This window comes from Pristiophorus japonicus, chromosome 8, assembly GCF_044704955.1.
Source record: "Pristiophorus japonicus isolate sPriJap1 chromosome 8, sPriJap1.hap1, whole genome shotgun sequence".
Lineage (NCBI taxonomy): Eukaryota > Metazoa > Chordata > Chondrichthyes > Pristiophoridae > Pristiophorus > Pristiophorus japonicus.
In genome coordinates, this window is record NC_091984.1 from 106,517,188 (window position 1) to 106,539,205 (window position 22,018).

Here is a 22,018-nt window from a genome sequence, read left to right on the forward strand (position 1 = left end):
AGGTTCAAAGTGGATGACCTCACATTTACTTATATTGAAATCCATTTGCCATGGTTTTGCCCATTCACTTAATCTATCAATATCCCTTTGTAATGTTATGCTTTCACCTGCCCTAGAATGTTGCCTATCTTTATGTCATCGGTAAATGTGGATATATGACTTTCTATGCCATCATCTAAGTTGTTAATAAATAGTGAATAGTTGAGGCCCCAACACGGATCCCTGCGGGACACCACTACTCACATCCTGCCAGTTTGAGTACTTACCCATTATCCCTACTCTCTGTCTCCTGCTGCTCAGCTAATTTCCTAACCAGGTCAATAATTTGCCCTCAATTCTGCGGGCTTCTACCTTAGATAACAGTCTCTTATTTGGACTTTATCAAATGCCTTCTGGAAGTCCATATAAGTAACATCCATAGACATTCCCCTGTCCACCACTTTAGTCACTTCTTCAAAAAATTCAATCAGGCATGACCTACCTTTCACAAATCCATGCTGGCTCTCTTTGATCAACATGAAAATTTGCATGGTGTTCCCTCACCCTATCCTTAATTATAGACCCTAGAAATTTCCTGACAACAGATGTTAGGCTAACTGGTCTATAATTCCCTGATTTCTCTCTCTCGCCATTCTTAAATAGCAGCGAATCCTTTCTCCCTCAGACAATCTAAAATCCAGTATCTAGATGTTTGAACTTTTACTGTGGAGAAAACAAAAGATGTCTTGACTAAACAACATCTTTTCTTTTTAAACAGATGCCTTGTGGTATGCCAGCAACTTTACCTCAAAGACCATAAAAAAAGCATTTGCACATCTGATCAGAAGATGTACAGGAAAATCTGTAAATGCCTTCTCATAAAATGCTAGTAGTTTTAAACTTGGTAAAACAGCATACATGAATAAAGATACAAGTTTTACTAAATTTATTAACAAGGGTAAAACAATCAACCATATAAAAAAAAACTCAGCTCTATCAATTCCCTTCAAATTTTTTACTGCCAATCAACTGCAAATTCATCAGAAATATTAATTTTGTTGTTGGAAATCTATTGTAAACAGTCATGGGTCAGCAACTCTGCCCTATGCATTCAAGCATTAGATCCCACGCAAACAACATCTGCCATTAAAAAAGAGAATTGTAGGGCAAGACAATAAATCTGAAAAGAGCAAAGCTGCAGGGAACTTTTCGAATGCACTTACTTGACTACATATAGTGATGTCCAGATGGTCCATTCAGCTGAGAACACAACATAACCACCACACACTTCCTCCCCTACCATTTCAAATGCTACTACTTTGTTTTCTGTTCAGGCAATAGATTGCTGCCTATTACTCAATATTTTACAACTACATTCCTTCCCTCAGAGAAAAGAAAATCACATACAAACTAAAACAGCTGATCCTATTCAGACCAAAGGCTAGTGTATTTAAAGCACAACTTCTTACAATTATTCTTGCCCCCATACTGACATTTATCTCCCACACAAGCTTTCCTAATGCCTTCATTACAAACTACCCAACCACGCAAATGAAATTGAAATGAAGCAAAAATGTCAAAAACCATCAGCTAATCACATGCAGTTGCTGATATATACTTGGGGTACCTCTGCACCCAAAAGGCACATGGATAGTTCATTCAAACAATCCTGTGCAATCAATAACCTTTCTGACTTGTGAATGTAGCAGATATTGCATCGAAAGACAGGAAGGAGAACTTGTGTCATGTCCTTAGAATGCTACAAAGTGCTTCATAGCCAGCAAGGTACTTTTGAATTGTAATCATTGTTCCAAACTCAGCTTTTCTTCCAATAATGCCATAGGATCGTTTACATCCACCTGAACAGACAGACTGGGTCTCAGTTTAACATCTCATCATAAAGAAAATGTGATGATTTTCTGATGCAGCAGTACTCTCAGCACTGCACTGGTATCAGCCCAGATTAAATGGGGCTTTAACCATAACCTTATGACTCAGAAGCGAAAGTACTACCTCAGAGCGTAAAATGAAACTCTAGAAAATATTAAAGGAAGTATTTTTAAGAACGTAGTAACTGTTTTACACCATCTAATTTACTGTTAGATTTCTTGTGACATTGCTCAAAATGAGTCCTGTATTTAGACGTGTCTTTCATTCGGTCCCTCTGATCTTTGCGTATTTCTCTCCTAGCTGTTTCTCTCTCATCTGATTTCTGTTTCTTTCTCCCCAATCATGCCTCGATCGCTTCTCATCATGATGTGTCACTGGATCTGTTGCCTCCATCTCTCACCTTCAACCTCTTGTCCCCACCTGCCTGATGTGTGCGTCTGCCACACAGATCTCTCTTTTGGTCTCTTCTCAGTCTATCAGCCATAATCCTGAAGAATTTCTCAATCTGATGCTCACAGAAAATCGGATTTTTTATATATACTAACAGCAGTTTTTTTATACTAACAGTATTATTCTGTTCTTAAACTTTAGTGAATGAACTTGCTTGTCTGTATAAAGCTCCAAAGTCTAATTGTAAATATAGACGTGGTGAGATTCGGATTAAATGTTTTTTGTGTGTGAAATTTGCAGATTGGAATGTGCTTCTTAATTTCTAGCTTCAGATCAGAAGGAACTGCAATGAGATTGTGTTTCTTTCCCTTTTATTTATACTTCTGATACTTTGAAGTCTGTGACATGGGTGCATGCTGACGTATTCTTTTTGATATATTAACAGTTCATGTAGTACTGCATGGCAACTTGAAAGTAACAACCTATGGCAGATGTTGTTTGCATGGGAGCCGAGTGTGGGTCTCGGTCCGGCTCCAGCAGAAGCTGTTGCAATGATCAATAAGCAGATTCGCACCAGTTTGCGGCAGAGGATTACTCACTCACCGAACCGGATTTACACCCTTCCCCGCTAAATGCTGACAGCTCGGGCCCTTCCCCCGGTGCATGGCAGCCGGGAGCCCGGCGGTTAATGTCACTGCAGCGAGGCCCAGGCCTTGCCTCGGCCTATCCGACCAGGCTTTCCCCACAAATCTGTCGGACGGAGCGCACGGAAAGACAGGGCCCGAGCACCGCTCGCCACTCACCGTGCCTCCATCTTTAATGATGATCTTCTTGGCCAGCATAATACTGCGGTGAAGCCGCTTCTTCTTCTTGCTTGGCATCATGGCGCCATCCTGGGGCCGCGCGCCGCCGCCATGGTGACAACATCACCCCCGCAACCGCACTGACATCATATCGCACGATCTCGCCATTGGCCCCAGCGCGGGCACGTAACCAACGCCGCCCCACCTCCTCCGCCCAGCGCGGCTCCATGACGTAACGAGGGTTACCCGAGTTCATTCAAATGAGGGAAGAGCAGTTCTGACGCAGGATCATCGACCTGAAACGTTAACTTTGTTTCTCTCTCCCGGCTGCTGCCTGACCTGCTGAGTATTTCCAGAATAACATAAGAAATAGGAGCAGGAGTTGGCCATTTGGCGCCTCAAGTCTGCTCCGCCATTCACAAGATCCTGGCTGATCTGACAGATTTTTGTTTTTATTTCATTCACTGAGACCGGCTCACGCTTTGGCATCGATATCTGATGCTTTTTCTTAAATAAAGTGATCAGGAGACTGTCATGTATGTATATAACCACAATGTAACACCACTGTATGACTGTATATACTCAACCTAGACCCACACCTTGACCACAAGGGGTGAACTTGTGGGAGACACTCCTTACCTGATCACACAGGTATAAAAAGGGAGGTCCCATGCAGGGTCATCGTCTTTGGAGTCCTGTGAATAAAGAGTTAAGGTCACAGAGTGACCTTGTCCCCAGAATGTGCCTCGTGTGGTTTCATACTGTAGAGTAAGGACTTTACATTGGCGACAAGAAACGGGAATTCACGACCCACGGGAATGGCCACCAGTAGCACAGAGGAACGGTACTGTGTTGGGGAAGACCAGGACGATTTTGTCGAGAGGCTTCAGCAAAGCTTTGTTACGAAAGAATGGCCGGGGGATGCTGCGGCCGACAAGTGAAGGGCTCATCTTTTGACCAACAGAGGACCAAAGACTTACGCGCTCATGAAGGACTTACTAGCACCCGAAAAGCTGGCGGAAAAAACCTTTGAAGAACTTAGCAAATTGATCGGGGAGCACCTCAAACCGGCGAGTAGCATATATATGGCACAACACAGATTCTACGCCCACCGACGCCGTGAAGGACAGAGCATACAGGACTTCGTAGCAGACCTCCGGCATTTGGCCAGCCTCTAAGTTAACAGGCGCCTGCAGGGAGGAGATGCTTAGGGACTTCTTTATCGAGGGCATCGGTCATGCGGGAATTTTCCGCAAATTAATTGAGAACAAGGATTTGACCTTGGAAACGGCGGCGTTGATAGCCCAAACTTTCATGGCGGGGGAGGAAGAGACGAAAATAATATACGCGCGCAATTCTGCCTCTAACGCGGCGAAGGATCAGGGAGTCAACATCATCGATGCGACTCAGAGCCCCGCAGGCAGACAGGGGCAGTCTGACACTCCCCAGGCAGCAATAGGAGTTAGATGTAATCCTTACTACTAGGGGGATCAAGGGGTTTGGCAAGAAAGCAGGAATGGGGTACTGAAGTTGCATGTTCAGCCATGAACTCATTGAATGGCGGTGCAGGCTAGAAGGGCCGAATGGCCTACTTCTGCACCTATTTTCTATGTTTCTAGACTCCAGAGTAGGACTTCAACAGAGACAATGGCAGGCTGAACGGACATTCACGTCATCACAGTGGACAATGCGGCCCGGGATGGGGCCATTGACACCCACTAATAGGGTACTTAAGAGCAGTCAAAGGGACAATCAGCGCGGAATGCCTGGCCATAGTCCCTTTGTTCCCAACAATGGAAACTTTAACTCATGCTGGAGGTGTGGGAGAAAACACTCAGCTAGATAGTGCAGATTTCAACAGTTTGTCTGCAGGAACTGCAATCTCAGTGGCTACTTAGCTCGAATGTGCAGGAAGCTTGCTACCAGACTAATATGAGGTGGATGGATCAGAAGAGGGTTCTTTGAGGCAGGATGACTTTTGGGGCAAATCGATGGGACGCCGAGGTTCAGCTGGTCGATGTGGCAAATATTCACAGTTCATATACCAAAACACCACCAATGACGATGAGGGTTTTATTAAACAGTATCCCAGTACGCATAGAGCTGGACACTGGGGCCAGCCAGTCACTCATGGGCGTTCAGCAATTTGAGAAGCTATGGCCACTTAAAGCCAGTAGACCCAAATTAACACGTATTGAGACACAATTACGGACCTACACTAAAAAAATCATTCCGGTGCTAGGCAGTGCAATGTTGGCTGTCACACACAATGGGTTAGTGAATCGGCTGCCGCTCTGGATTGTCCCGGGCAATGGTCCCGCACTGTTGGGGAGGAGCTGGTTAGCCGAGATGAACTGGAAATGGGGTGATGTTCACGCAATGTCATCTGTGGAACAAAGTTTGTGCTCACAAGTCCTACAACAATTCGATTCACTATTCCAACCTGGTGTCAGGACTTTCAAATGCACTAAAGTAGTGATACACATCACCCCGGACGCCAGGCCAGTGCACCACAAAGTCAGAGCGGTGCCGTATGTGATGCGGGAAAAGATCGAGAGCGAAATGGACCGGCTGTTGAGAGAGGGCATCATCTCGCCTATTGAATTCAGCGACTGAGCGAGCCCCATTGTTCCCGTCCTAAAAGCGGATGGCTCTTTCAGGATCTGTGGCGACTACAAGGCCACCATCATTCGGGTGTCCCTACAAGATCAATACCCGCTCCCAAGAGCGGAGGACCTCTTCACCACGCTGGCAAGCGGCAAGCTGTTCACCAAGTTGGACCTCACTTTAACCTATATGACCCAGGAACTGGCCGATGAATCTAAACTACTGACCACCATCACCACGCACAAGGGACCGTTTGGCATTTGATCAGCGGCTGCGATTTTTCAACGAAACATGGAAAGCCTGCTTAAATCCATTCCTGGAATGATCGTATTCCAGGACGACATCCTCATCATGGGTCGAGACACTGAGGAACACCTCCACAACCTGGAGGAGGTGTTATGCCAACTGGACCGGGTAGGCCTACGACTCAAGAAGTCTAAATGTGTGTTCTTAGCTCCTGAGGTTGATTTTCTGGGCAGGAGGATTGCTGCAGATGTGATTCGACCCACCGAATCCAAAATAGAGATCCCCCCTATCCCTGATTAAGAAATGTGTCCTGACTGGAGATTGGGCGCCCATACACGGAGCATGCCGTGAGGAGGTCAGACTGTTCCACAGACGGATGGATGAGCTCTACATCCAAGCCAACTGCCTACTATGGGGCAGCCGGATAGTTATGCCCCAGAAGGGCAGGGAGGCCTTCATCAGGGAACTCCACAGCGAGCACCCAGGCATTGTGCTGATGAAGGCCATTGCCCGGTCACACGTTTGGTGGCCTGGAATCGATTCAGACCTGGAACACTGTGTTCGCAGGTGCACGACATGTGCCCAGCTGGGTAATGCCCCCAGGGAGGCCCCGCTCAGCCCGTGGCCCTGGCCCACCAGGCCATGATCACACATTCATGTTGACTACGCGGACCTGTTCATGGATAAGATGTTCCTTATTGTGGTAGATGCGTACTCGAAATGGATCGAGTGCATCATTCTGAATTCATGCACGTCATCCACCACCGTGCAAAGCCTACGTGCGATCTTTGCAACCCACGGCTTGCCGGACATCCTGGTTAGTGATAATGGCCCATGTTTCACAAGCTACGAATTCCGAGAGTTTATGTCGGGAAATGGCATCAACTACGTTAGGACTGCACCGTTCAAGCCGGCCTCCAATGGCTAGGCGGAATGTGCGGTCCAAATCATTAAGCAAGGTATGCTCAGGATTCAAGGACCCTCCCTACAATGCCGCCTATCGCGTCTCCTGCTGGCCTATAGATCCCGAACGCACTCGCTCACGAGGGTCCCACACGCAGAGCTACTAATGAAATGGACTCTCAAAACTCAGTTGTCCCTCATTCACCCAGTCCTGACTGACATAGTTGAGGGCAAACGCAAGTCACAAAACGAGTACCATGACCATAATTCGAGGGGGAGATGTATAGAAATAAATGATCCTATATTCGTCCTCAATCACGCCATGGGGCCCAAATGGCTTGAGGGCACTGTAATTGACAAAGAGGGGAATAGGGTCATCGTGGTAAAACTCAACAATGGTCAGATATGCTGTAAGCATCTGGACCAAGTAAAAAAAAAAGGTTCAGCATCGACACGGAGGAACCTGAAGAAGACCATGAGATGGAGCTCACAACACCGCCAGTGAATGAGCAACAAGAGCAATCAGAAGAATGCACAGTCCCTGCGGTCAGCCCAGACAGGCTGTATTCATCACAGGTGACAGACACTCACGTCAGTGTCCAACAACCAGAGCCCCAACTGCGGCGCTCCATGAGGGAGTGTAGACCTCCTGAAAAACTAAACCTATGATCTCAATAAGACTTTGGGGAGGGGAGGAGGTGATATCATGTATGTAACCACAATGTAACACCACTGTATTACTGTATACACTCAACCTAAATGCACACCTTGACCACAAGGGGTGAACTTGTGGGAGACACTCCTTACCTGATCACACAGATATAAAAAGGGAGGTCCCACACAGTATCATCGTCTTTGGAATCCTGCAAATAAAGAGTTAAGGTCACAGAGTGACCCTGTCTGCAGAATGTGCCTCGTGTGGTTTCATACTGTAGAGTAAGGACTTTACAGAGACACTGCGTTGCTCCGGTGCCATCAAAACAAAAGTGCCCCCTTTTTAGATTTTTAACCAATAAGGGAATTAAGGGTTATGGGGAGCGGGCGGGTAAGTGGAGCTGAGTCCACGGCCAGATCAGCCATGATCTAGTTGAATGGCGGAGCAGGCTCGAGGGGCTAGATGGCCTACTCCTGTTCCTAATTCTTATGTTCTTATGTAAAAGTGCACAACTAATAGAAAACAAAATAATAAAACAACACAAATACTTTGGTTCTGTCTTCACGAAGGAAGACACAAATAATCTTCCGGAAGTACTAGGGGACCGAGGGTCTAGTGAGAAGGAGGAACTGAAGGATATCCTTATTAGGCGGGAAATTGTGTTCGGGAAATTGATGGGATTGAAGGCCAATAAATCCCCGGGGCCTGATAGTCTGCATCCCAGAGTACTTAAGGAAGTGGTTCTAGAAATAGTGGATGCATTGGTGATCATTTTCCAATAGTCTATCGACTCTGGATCAGTTTCTATAGACTGGAGGGTAGCTAATGCAACACCACTTTTTAAAAAGGGAGGGAGAGAGAAAGTAGGCAATTATAGACCTGTTAGCCTGACATCAGAAGTGGGGAAAATGTTGGAATCAATTATTAAGGATGAAATAGCAGCGCATTTGGAAAGCAGTGACAGGATCGGTCCAACTCAGCATGGATTTATGAAGGGGAAAATCATGCTTGACAAATCTTCTAGTTACACCCTCAAAAAATTCCAGTAGAGTGGACAAGGGAGAACCAGTGGATGTGGTGTATTTGGACTTTCAAAAGGCTTTTGACAAGGTCCCACACAAGAGATTGGTGTGCAAAATCAAAGCACATGATATTAGGGGTAGTATACTGACGTGGATAGAGAACTGATTGGCAGACAGGAAGCAGAGAGTCGGGATAAAGGGGTCCTTTTCAGAATGGCAGGCAGTGACTAGTGGAGTGCCGCAGGGCTCAGTGCTGGGACCCCAGCTCTTTACAATATACATCAATGATTTAGATGAAGGAATTGAGTGTAATATCTCCAAGTTTGCAAATGACACTAAATTGGGTGGCGGTGTGAGTGTGAGGGGGAACGCTAAGAGGCTGCAGGGTGACTGGGACAGGTTAGGTGAGTGGGCAAATGCATGGCAGATGCAGTATAATGTGGATAAATGAGAGGTTATCCACTTTAGGGGCAAAAACGCGAAAACAGAATATTATCTGAATGGCGGCAGATTAGGAAAAGGGAAGCTGCAACGAGACCTGGGTGTCATGGTTCATCAGTCATTGAAAGTTGGCATACAGGTACAGCAGGCGGTGAAGAAGCCAAATGGTATGTTGGCCTTCATAGCTAGGGGATTTGAGTATAGGAGCAAGGAGATCTTACTGCAGTTGTACAGGGCCTTGGTGAGGCCTCACCTGGAATATTGTGTTCAGTTTTGGTCTCCTAATCTGAGGAAGAACGTTCTTGCTATTGAGGGAGTGCAGCGAAGGTTCACCAGACTGATTCCTGGGATGGCAAGACTGACATATGAGGAGAGACTGGATCTACTGGGCCTTTATACATTGGAGTTTAGAAAGATGAGAGGGGATCTCATAGAAACATATAAGATTCTGACGGGACAGGACAGGTTAGATGCGGGTAGAATGTTCCCAATGTTGGGGAAGTCCAGACCCAGGGGACACAGTCTTAGGATAAGGGGTAGGCCATTTAGGACGGAGATGAGAAACTTCTTCACTCAGAGTTATTAACCTGTGGAATTCCCTGCCGCAGAGTTGTTGATGCCAGTTCATTGGATATATTCAAGAGGGAGTTAGATATGGCCCTTATGGCTAAGGGGATCAAGGGGTATGGAGAGAAAGCAGGAAAGGGGTACTGAGGGAATGATTAGCCATGATCTTATTGAATGGTGGTGCAGGCTCGAAGGACAGAATGGCCTACTCCTGCACCTATTTTCTATGTTTCAATGAAACTTAGAAAATTTAGTATCACCTGTGTCAGCATTGCACTCCAGTCCATGCACTGCCCACCGGGCAAGTACCAGCAGACACTGGGTGCTTCTGCATTTGGTGCTTTGTGGACAGAGTGTTGTCCAATATATATCGCTGACTACCAAGAAGCATTTTTAAAAATTAGTTCTGGGATGTGGTCGGCGCTGGTAAGGCCAGCATTTATTGTCCATTCCCCTAATTACCCTCGAGAAGGTGATGGTGAGCCACCTTCTTCAACTGCTGCAGTTCTTGTGGTGAAGGTACTCCCACAGTGCCGTTAGGGAGGGAGAGACTATTAAGGAATAACAATATATGATCAAGTCAGGAAGGTGTGTAACTTGAGCAACTTGCAGGTGATGGTGTTCCTATGCGCCTGCTACCCTTGTCTTTCCAGGTGATCGAGGTCACGGATTTGGGAGGTGCTGCGGAAGCCTTGGTGAATTGCTGCAGTGCATCTTGTAGATCGTGCAGATGGTGCGCTGGTAGTGGAGGTAGTGAATGTTAAAGGTAGTGGACGGGGTGCCAATCAAGCAGGCTGCTTTATCCTGGATGGTGTTGAGTTCTTGAGTGTTGTTGGAGCTGCACTTATCCAGGCAAGTGGAGAGTATTCCATCATACTCCTGATTTGTGCCTTATAAATGGTTGAAAGCTTTGGGGAGTCAGGAGGGGAGACACGCACCGCAGAATACCCAGCCTCTGACCTGCTCGTGGTGCCACAGTATTTATATGGCTGGTGCAGTTAAGTTTCTGGTCAATGGTGACCCCCCAAGATGTTGATAGTGGGGAATTTGGTGATGTTAATACCATTGAATATCAAGGGGAGGTGGTTAATGCCTGGCACTTGTGTGACACGAATGTTACTTGCCACTTTTTAAGCATAAGCCTGAATATCATCCAAGTCTTGCTGAATGTGGGCATGGACTGCTTCATTTTCTGAGGAGTTGCAAATGGAACTGAACACTGCAATCATCAGCTAACATTCCCACTTCTGACATGATGGATTTAGGTCATTGATGAAGCAGCTGAAGATGGTTGGGCCTCGAACACTAGCCTGAGGAACTCCTGCAGTGATGTCCTGGGGCTGGAATGATTGATCTCAAAGAACCACAACCATCATCTTTTGTGCTCAGTATGACTCCAGCCAGTGGAGTTTCTCCCCCCGCCCCCGATTCCCACTGACTTCATTTTTACTGGGGTTTCTTGATGCCACACTCGGTCAAATGCTGCCTTAATGACAAGGGCAATCACATGGTCACGGTGACACAGTTTTAGCCACATGCACTAACTTTTGTAGAAAACACCTTACTGTAATTGATGTGTATATTTAACACATTGGTCACCATTGAGTGCAAAACTTTCCAGTCTTTTTAACCTGGGTTTGGAATTCTGGCATGTATTTCTGACATCGCACATCTTAGTGCAGCTTCTAGGTTTGTATACAGCATTTAACCCATAACCAATATGCAATGAAGTAAAGCATTAAAAAACAGGAGCACACGCTGCTTTTTTTCTTACAATTTTACCAACAAACACGCAGAGGTTAAACTATACATGTATATGCCTTGCAAATATGAGGCCACATGTCCAATGACTGCCATAACTGCATTTATCCAAATCTGGATTCCCACTTAGCCACATGTGGCTAGTGGCTAACGTATTAGATAACACTGCTTTAACTACATCCAAAATTGGACATAGTTTGAATCAGTGGCAAATTACTTTAACATTAGTTTTCCGCCAATTTAATAACTAAAAAAAATTGTTCCCGCTTCCAAATTGCACAAGCATAGCCAGGCAGATGATAGATGAAAATTTCAACTTAAAAGGTCAAAAAATGTTGGAATAGGTGAAATATACATTAATTAGTTATGAAGTGTGAAATTAAACAGTAGGAAGTAAAGGAAAAGACAATGTGCACACAAGTGTTTATATTTTAAAACATATGTAAATAATGCTTTCATGTTTACAACACCATCCTTTGTGACTGCAAATCTAATGGCATTGCTGTGACTATGAGTTCCAACTTTTATCTTTCCCAACACAGCCAGTATAACCCTTGCAGTGGCTTCTCCTGTACCTGATCATCTCTGGTGTGTCCTAAGATTCCATTACTCGCCCCTCCTTTTCCTTATCTGCATGCTGCCCCATAGTGACATTTTTCACCAACATGGAGCTGTGCAGAGTTAATTAATCTGAACTGGAACACCAGTTATAAATGGTCTTCGTATCCTTGAAGCACTAAAGAACCATTGCTGAGACTAGTTCAGAAATAAGATTTACATTTATATCACGCCTTTTATGACCATCGGACGTCTCAAAGTGCTTTACAGCCAATGAAATACTTTTGAAGTGTGGTCACTGTTGTAATGTAGGAAACACGGCAGCCAATTTGCCCACAGCAAGCTCCCACAAACAGTAATGAGATAATGACCAGATAATGTTTTTTTGTTATGTTGATTGAGGGATAAATATTGGCCAAGACACCGGGGAGAACTCCCCTACTCTTCTTCGAAATAGTACGATGGGATCTTTTATGTCCATCTTAGAGCGCAGACGGTGCCTCGGTTTAATGTCTCACCCGAAAGACAGGCTGAAGTCAGATATTTTCCATTGTTCATTTATTTTCTTATGGCAAAAACAAACTCACCAGTATCGTGGTTATTTGTCAATTTTATTTTGCAATCACAACCCGGAACATACACCATTACCAATAATCCAAAAGGCCCTTGCACAGCAAGAAACTTAATTCACTAATAGTTCCCAAGTATACACAATCTCTGACTACAAATCATTGAACATATACATTTATTACACTGTGCATCAACTACAAATTACATAAGGTCAAAGTAGAAATTACATGTAGAAGGCAATCTCATAGTTTGACAGATCTGAGGCTACAATAGCAGCTAACAATATTGTAAAAGGCTCCAAGTTCTGGTGATAATTGTGCTTTCATATTTACAATTGAGTTTACAAAAGGTTAATATGTACCATTAGTTTTGCCCAAAAGTTGGGAGCTCAGTAAGAGACTGATGGAGAATGTGATAAGATATTCACAGGCAAAGGTGTTTTTTTTAGACAACAGTGTGTTACTGCTTTCAGCATGAAACATCCATAGCTCACATTGGAACTCTCTACAACATTCCTGAAAATTAAGTGACAATTACACAAACAATGGATGCTAGGAAATCATCCAAGAGCAGTGTTGGGATGCTCAATGTTAAATAAACTCACAATAGTCAAAAACTAAATATATATAAGTGTAGGAAGCAAATATATATTCAATGTTTCTATTTCTAATGTATGATGGTAACAGAAAATGACCTGCTTTATTTAAATAGGCAAGGGCATAATCCAATAAAAGATGAACAGGATTGCTCAAGCTTGTGTGGATGTAAAATAATACCAGGCCTAGAGGAGGAACTGTGTATGGAGGTAAAAAGGATCATATGTAAACAGAAGCAGAGCACAGCTATGATTAGGATCCAGAGTCTGTTTCATCGGATCAACTGCATCTCAGGAAGTTGCACTATAAAATTTGAAGCAATTCAGGGTTGGCAAATTATACTACTCTCACTCTAACAACAACAAAAACTTGCATTTATATAGTGCCTTTAATGTAGTAAAACATCCCAAAGTGCTTCACAGGAGCATTATCAAACAAAATTTGACATCATTCTCTGGTCAGAGATAAGGGAGTTTCACTTTTCTCACTGTCTTCCAAATGCTGGTTAAATTTAAAGCCAAGGAGCCACAGGAATATTAAAATAATGAATAAAGCTCAAGATATTCCAATGGACTTCCAGTTATTGTTATAATGTAGCCAGTGTGAAGATTAAGTCATGAGAGACTACCTCAAAGTGATCGCACATAACTTGCCTAAATACAACTTGGGCAACCTTACACCTGAATTACATTACACAGTTTGTGCCAATGAAAGTTGAACCAACTTTATAATAATGCAAAATATGTGGCATAACTTGCTTATTAACAAAGACAGAAATGAAATAAAACATTTGTATGGTCATAAAATCTAACCCCCATGTTTACAGTGTAGTATCTATCTACACACTGTCTCCAGGCTACGAAACTACTAATATTATGGCTCTCATTATTTTTAAAGGACAAGACTGGAATCAGTGTTGTGAAACACCCAAAATGGAGAGATGAGAAAAACTAAGATTACACTTTTAAACTGCTGAATACACAGCCTTTCTCGGAAAGTGAAGAAAAACAATAAAAGTTACATCATTTGCAACATTTTAGCTATTCTGTTTGTCTTTTAAACTCTTGAAATGACATTAACTGATATTACTTTTAATGATTCTGTGGTTGGAATCCTGGTGAAATTAGGTACAATTTATCTTCACTCTACACAGTGGAAGTATCAGCAGTACTGTGACATCACCATGCCCAAAGTTCATGTCAGATCATAAGAAATGTTATTGTCGAACATCACACATACAAAAAAGTACTAATTCATTTCACAAGACAATATTGAACTTTAGTTTACTCAAAAATAGCTGTGGAGCATAAGAACATAAGAAATAGAAGCAGGAGTAGGCCATTTGGGCCCTCAAGCCTGCTCCGCCATTCAATACGATCATGGCTGATCTGATCTTGGCCTCAACTCCATTTCCCTGCCCGCTCCCCATAACCCTGGTAACTCCCTTATCATTCAAAAATCTATCTATCGCCACCTTAAATATATTCAATGACCCAGCCTCCACAGCTCTCTGGAGTAGAGAATTCCAAAGATTAAAAGATAGCAAAAACATACAGGTGCAGCGTCCCAAATCCAGAATCCTCGGGGCCGAGGCCATTCCGGATTTTGCGTTTTGCCGGATTTTGGAACGTCTTTCTGACGTCACGAATCCGGAAACACCCGAGCCGAGGTTCGAGTATTTCCAGATTTCGGAAGGTCAGAAAGTGGGAGGCGTGCTCGTCGATGAGCTGTTGGGAGTATTCGGGCGGGGCCTTCACGCGGACCCCGCTGAAGAGGAGATGTTCGCGCGGGGCCCCGCCGCCGAGATGTTTGCGGGGCGAAGAGGACCTGATCGGGCGGGGTCCGCCACAGTGGAGGAGTTCCTTGTCTGGCCCGAGGTAGGTGGGGTAGGGCAGCCGAGGTAAAGGGGGGGGAGGGAGGGGGTCCGGGGAGAGGTCGGGCCGTGTGAAGTCAGGGTGGCCGAAGTCAGGGTGAGGTCGGGGTCGGGCCGGGGCGAGGTTGGGCCGGGCAAAATCATGGTGGACAAAGTTGTGGCGAAGTCGAGCCAGAGCGAAGTCGGTTCACCAAGGTGGAGGCAGTCCAGATATCGGAACATTTCCGGTTTTCGGACGACCCCAGCACGGATCGGCCCGGATTCCGGAACATTCTGGATTCCGGAACTCCAGATTTTGGAGGGCGAACCTGTATTGAACTGATGTATGAAGTCAGGCCAAATAGCAGGACAAAGTTTTGACTGGGAAAGAGAGGGGGTTGGGGGGTGGTGAGAAAGTTATTCTGTGCTGCTCTTGTATGTCTCTTGGTGGTTAATTCAACACCATTGATATAGGCATGGCAGCACAATCCTGCTCATACATTTCACCAGTAAATTACACTTGGCACGTTATAAAATATAAACAGATACTTTATTGTCCCTCCAATTTGTAGCATCTTTCTACTGGTAAATTAAAAAAAACACATCAGGATAACACTGCTAATTATGTCACCATTCATATTAATTTCACCCTAGGATATATTGTGAATTTTCCAAAATGCCCATTAATCATTACGTGCTACTGCAACAAGAAAATTGAATTACTGCACTTATGGCTAAATAAGTATTTTCATTACTCCATAAAAATATGACAAGATTGTCTCAAACAGAATACTGAACATTCCATATGTTTGTTTTTAAAAAAGCATAGCTCGCTGCTTCCACACATTAGGATTGTAATAAATTTTTCATACCAGATAAAACCCTAAATAAAATATCCAAAGAAAGATTTTTATTTATAAAATGTGCATCTTAAAAACTGGCAGGTTTACAGTAAATCGTTAATTAAAATATCATAATTAAAGACTACAAACCCAATCTTTGCCATTGCTGAATAATCACATATTATATAGAACATTAATCATATTAACAGAATGAAAAGGAGAATGTTTTGAATTTTTGCATTAGATTTTCCCAACAAGAATCCTCTCCAAAGATTGTAATTTGACACCTATACTGCCAACTCTTCTGGATTTTATTTTTGTTGGGATATTGCATTGATAAAGCATCCACCTGTAACAAATGTACATACTCAAATGCTTCTTGGAATGTGAGTGAATTGCCATTAACAAATATGGGAAACAAACACGTAAGGAACTACAAATTATGAATCAAAATGATCTTTCAAACAGATTAGCTACTCCAAAAGAAAAAGAAAGATTTTATACACTACTATCTCGTCAAAACTATGAAGCTGAAATGTTTCATTGGAAAACTGAAGGAATCATAGTTCAGTATTTGCTCACAATCCTCAGCCAATTCCATCACTCTTCTCCACCACTATATTTTTAAACTTGTAGAATTAACGGTTTGTTGTGAATCAGCTTCCCAGCCAACATGTAATGTTTATGGCAATTTAAATCTCAGATGGCTCAATACAATTTCCCTTTATTGTTCACGCTGATATCAGCTATATAAAGCTGAATGCTCCCTAATAACTATTCCATTACCTGGTCTTGAATTTTTAGAAGACAGATGGTTTATACAACACAGGTGCCATTATCAGCCATGTACTGGGAATTGGAAAGTAGCTGGAAAATCAGTTAATAGAAATATCTCCTCTTGGGGCTCCCCTGATGGCTCAGTGAGTGCATCCAAGTGAGACGACCTGGAAAATTGCCAATCAGTACTGAGTCAGCAGATCTTAGCCAGCCCAGTAGTTTTGGGACTGTAATAGGTCTCAGTGCGGAGAATTAGGGAGGGGAAAATCCATGGACGATCCTGTTCCTAATTGCGTTCCAATGACCCTTGCACATGTTTGTGGACATGAGGTGAAGGCAGAATAAAGAACAATTAAGGATAGAAGCTCAACTGCAACCCCTCATGGTTGCGTGGCCACCCAATGTTTGTTGTCAAGCCTCACATGAAAAATTGCCACTTTCCTAAGGTACCAAAAAGCATCCAGTACCCATGTAACCATACTGTAGCAAAGAATAATGCCTTCAGGAGAGGAGCAAAAGGGAGAAAATCGGCTCGGGAATTAAAAAAAAACTCTATCTACTTCTCCTCTAACAAGACCAGATTTATAAAATCATCTGCACATAAATGAAACCTATCAGCTTATAGGAATGTATAGCTGTAACATAATTCTTAGGCATAACCAACAAATTAATTGACAACTTGGAAAAATACCAATTTAATTAAAACCTGAACACATATTAAAATTTGTAAGCTTATACCAAAGAGGCAATAAATATTGAAATCCAAGATATCTTCTAGTTCATAAAACCATACCCTTCATCATCTATTTTGTTGCATGAAACACAAATTAAACACACTTTTGTGCCTAGTATAATGAAAGTTTAGAAATTATCTCTATGGCCCCCCCCCAAAAAAACCCACAATTTTTGTTCAAGGACCATTTTGTAAAATAAAAAAGTGTTATCATTTTCATTGTGTAAAAGTACAGAACAAGACAATCTATTGTGGGGGTGGGGGGTGGCGGATCAGAAAAGGCCTAAACACATACTATATAAACAACTAACATGATACTTTTTCCATTTAGATCTGTATGCAAGAGGACTGCATTTTACCTTCGGTTGAATCTATAAAAATGTTTAAGTGTTCAAAAAAATAATATCCAAAAAGTATGCACTGTATTTTCTGTTCTGGAGGTAGTCATAAATTTTAAGAGAGTTCATTATCCTATGCATGACAGTTTATTAAAAGCTTAGACTGCAAAGCCAGGTATATCTAAAGCATATGGGGTAATAGTTTCAATAAGGATTAGAGCCTTTGAAGACTATGCAATTTAAAATGTGCTCATATTGCATGATGATATACAACACTGTATAAATTCTTAGCAAAAAAAAGCAACATTTGTTCCAAGACCAAAGCTGCCAAGAGGAAGTTACTTACTTGTTTTGGAGTCTGAAACATTATCTACACATCCCCTGTACTTGTCTGATAGTCCCTAACTTGTTACTCAATTTCATGCAAGAATTAATCTATGGTTCTCCTCGCATTGTCCAGGGAGGGTAATACGTCCGCTTAGTTCTTTGCCTCTTGCTTAAAATAGTAAACTTATAACAGTGGGTGTAAGTAACATTTGTCTTTTTTTTTAAAAATAACCTGCACTTGTGTGTGATTATTAAACATCTTATAGGAAATTCTATATAGATATACAGTCTGCAATTTATTTAAGATAGTCATACTGTGCATAAAAAACTGGAATGCTAATTTATAATGCATTAAAGGCTAGAAATTATTGTTAACGGTATTACTGGTTTAACTCATGTTCATATTATAATCCTCTTTTTGAATGGAAGCAGCAGCTCACCAACAGTAATTTGTAGCCTTAAATCATTCAAACAGGATTATCATTTTGATTATCTTTAAGTAAGGAATATAACCCAACTATTCTAGATGATGAGTCACTCTTGCAAACTAGAGTTGAAAAACACAAAAATTGAACTTCTTTCTACTACATGCCTCAAAAGGAAAATGTATTAATATTTCTAAAGAGCATGTCTCAGCTCAAAATATTTCATAATATGTGGGGGTAGGGGCAGGGGAGATGGTAGAGGGTAAAGAGAAGAGAAAAGCGAACCACTTTTAAAAATGGAAAGCATACACAAAAAATATGGAAGTTTCTGCACTGCCCAATGCCAAATCTTGTTTCTGGCTGCAACAAAATGGCATCCAATTATAATCACATCTGCTCCCCCCAACAAATAATTTTCTCTCCTGTCCTGAACACGCTGCTCTTGCTAGGGTAGGTTAAGGATGCATCTGAGGCATTTCACACACCTATCCCCATCTGCCTGCTGCCAAAGAGGCTGGAGAGTTTTGAGGAAGAGTTTCCTAGTGGGCTCTCTGTAGCGAGACCACAGCTGCAGTACCAGGTGAGGCAGTTGGGCAGTTAAAGCAACAGAAGCACCCCAATAGTGGAATGATTGGCTTCCAGTTAGGTAGGGGCCATAAAAGGAGCGCCAAGTGGCGGCCATGGGCAGCGTGACCGTGTATCACTGCAAGGTACAGCACGAGCTGGTGCAGGAGGGCGGCAGCAGCGAAGAGGGACGTCATCAAGGTCTAAGTCGCTGATTGGAGCGTGGGCAGGTACAGCAGGAGCGGCGAGATCGGCGTGAAGGAGCGGCTAGAGACTGTAGATGGACGTGATCGGGGCTCACGAGAGGCGTGAGTTCGGGGCCAGAAGAGGCGTGGGCCCATGGGCCAGCCCACAGTGTGATATGTGTGCGCACTAGGTCTGTGCATCAGAGCAGGTTTCCAGTTGTCTTGGTTAATCCTTGCTACTGGACCAAGACCGAGCTCTGTCAAGCCCGTGTGGTGGCTGGTGTGCAACGGCCACCACACATTAAAAAAATCCACGCACAGGCATCTTCCACCCTACACTATGTAGTTCAGGAACTGGAATATTAGGTCCTTCATTGAAATACCTGTGAACTCATCCTTTTTTGGCGTCGAAGCAAGTCATCCTCGTTTCGAGGGACTGCCTATGATGGTAATGATGATGATTCCATATGAATCACTGAGTGGCCATTTTCTCAAATGTGGGCTGGTTGACGATCAATCGCAAGCCTGCATTTACCTTATATCCATAAATAGGATTACATAGGATAGACAGCAGAGAAACAGGCCATTTGGCCCAACAAGTTCATGCCGTCATTTATGCTCCACTCGAGCCACTTCCCCTTTTTCCTCATCTAAGTCTATCAGCATAACCCTCTATTCCCTTCTCCCTCATATACTTGACTAGCCTCCCCTTAAATAAGAACATAAGATATAGGAACAGGAGTAGGCCATATGGCCCCTCGAGCCTGCTCCGCCATTCAATAAGATCATGGCTGATTTGATCATGGACTCAGCTCCACTTCCCCGCCAGCTCCCCATAACCTATCATTTAAGAAACTGTCTATTTCTGTCTTAAATTTATTCAATGTCCCAGCTTCCACAGCTCTCAGGCAGCAAATTCCACAGATTTACAACCCAGAGAGGGGAAATTTCTGTTTTAAATGGGTGGCCCCTTATTCTAAAATCGTGCCCTCTAGTTCTAGTCTCCCCCATCAGTGGAAACATCCTTTCTGTATCCACCTTGTCAAGCCCCCTCATAATCTTATACATTTCAATAAGATCACCTTTCATTCTTCTGAATTACAATGAGTAAAGGCCCAACCTACTCAACCTTTCCTCATAAATCAACCCCCTCATCCCCAGAATCAACCCAGTGAACCTTCTCTGAACTGCCTCCAAAGCAAGTACATCCTTTCGTAATATGAAAACCAAACCTGCACGCAGTATGCCAGGTGTGGCCTCACCAATACCTTATATAGCTGTAGCAAGACTGCCCTTGCTTTTATACTCCATTCCCTTTGTAATAAAGGCCAAGATACCATTGACCTTCCTAATCACTTGCTGTACCTGCAAAGTATAGTATAGTATGCATCTACACTATTCGCTTCAACCACTCCCTGTGGTAGCGAGTTCCACATTCTCACCACTCTTTGGTTAAAGAAGTTTCTTCTGAATTCTCTATTGGATTTCTTGGTGACTATCTTATATTGATGGCCTCTAGTATGCTCTTCCCCACAAGTGGAAGCATTCTCTCTGTATCCACTCTATCAAAACCTTTCACAATTTTAAAGATCTCTATGAGGTCACCCCTCAGCCTTCATTTTTCAAGAGAAAAGAAACCCAGTCTGTTCATCCTTTCCTGAAATGTATACCCTCATATTTCTGGTATCATCCTTTGTAAATCATCTCTACACTCTCTCCAGTGTCTCTATATCCTTATTATAATATGGCAACCAGAACTGTATGCAATACTCTAAGTGTGGTTGGACCAAAGTTCGATACAGGTTTAGCATAACTTCACTACTTTTCAATTCTATATCTCTAGAAATAAACCCGTGTGCTTGGTTTGCTTTTTTTTTTTAAAATGGTCCTGCTAACCTGTGTCACAACTTTTATTTGTACTCAGAGATCCCTTTGTTCCTCTACCCCACCTAGACTCGCATCCTTCCAAGTAATACGACCTCCCTATTCTTTCTACCAAAATGCAATACCTCACATTTATCTGTGTTGAACTTCATTTGCCAATTATATGCCCATTCTGCAAGTTTATTAAAGTCCTCCTGTAATTTGTTGCAGTCTTCTTCAGTATTGACTATCCCCCCGCCACCCCCCCCACAAATTTGGTGTAATCCGCAAATTTAGAAATTGTGTTTTGATTCCAAAATCTAAATTGTTAATATAAATTATGAACAACAGTGGTCACAGCACTGATCCTGGTGGAACACCACTACACATCATCTGCCACCTTTTACCCCTACTCTCTGCTTTCTGTCTTGAAGCCAGCTAGCTATCCATTCTGCTACTTGTCCCCTGACTCCACTTTCTCAGACCTTGTTCATCAGTCTATTATGGGGTACGTCATCAAAGGCCTTTTGAAAGTCTAAGCATACATAAGCAGGAGTCCAGATAATGATCATCAACGAAACACTGAGGTCTATTGTACTGCCCTCATTACTGGCTTTACTGAAATCAGCTAACTTACCACAGAAAAAGTATTCACATGCTTAGTATCCCAGCAGGGAGTGCATTTTACCAATGAACCACTTTGGTGCCAGTTATAGTTTTGGAATGAAGTAGACTATTACGATCACACTTGGGCCATATTTTCCAGCAAGCTGTTTCATTCTTTAAAGCGTATTGGGAACACGGTACTCTGGAGCTCACTGAGCTGAGTGGTAAGAACAGGGGTTTGTGCCTACAATTCTATCCATGCTGAAATCCCAATCTGAGGCCTGCTGCTGTGGGGAGGTGTGAAGCAGAAGCCAAGTATCTTCTGACAGGAAATCAAAGTAAATAAAAAGTTGGCCCCTCTGCCTCTTTGTAGCCAGACATTAGGAGGGTCTCAAGAAATTTTCCAATTTCCCCAGCCTCCTGATTATACTTGGTGCCTTCTGCCACAGAGCAGCATCTTAACCACTCCATGGCACCACGTAACAGCAAACTGCACTGCCTATAGCTCCATTTCTAAA

At 43.2% G+C, this 22,018-nt stretch overlaps 1 protein-coding gene across 1 annotated transcript in view; it reads right to left on the bottom strand.

The window, feature by feature from the left end:
* The window catches only part of mfsd14a1 (major facilitator superfamily domain containing 14A 1), a 53,127-nt gene extending 49,922 nt beyond the window's left edge, over positions 1-3,205 (bottom strand). Inside the window, exon 1 of the mRNA XM_070887269.1 lies at positions 3,063-3,205. Coding sequence (XP_070743370.1) covers positions 3,063-3,143 — 81 coding nt within the window. The 5' untranslated portion in view covers positions 3,144-3,205. The remainder of the gene's footprint in view (positions 1-3,062) is intronic.
* Between the last annotated feature and the right edge of the window lie 18,813 nt (positions 3,206-22,018).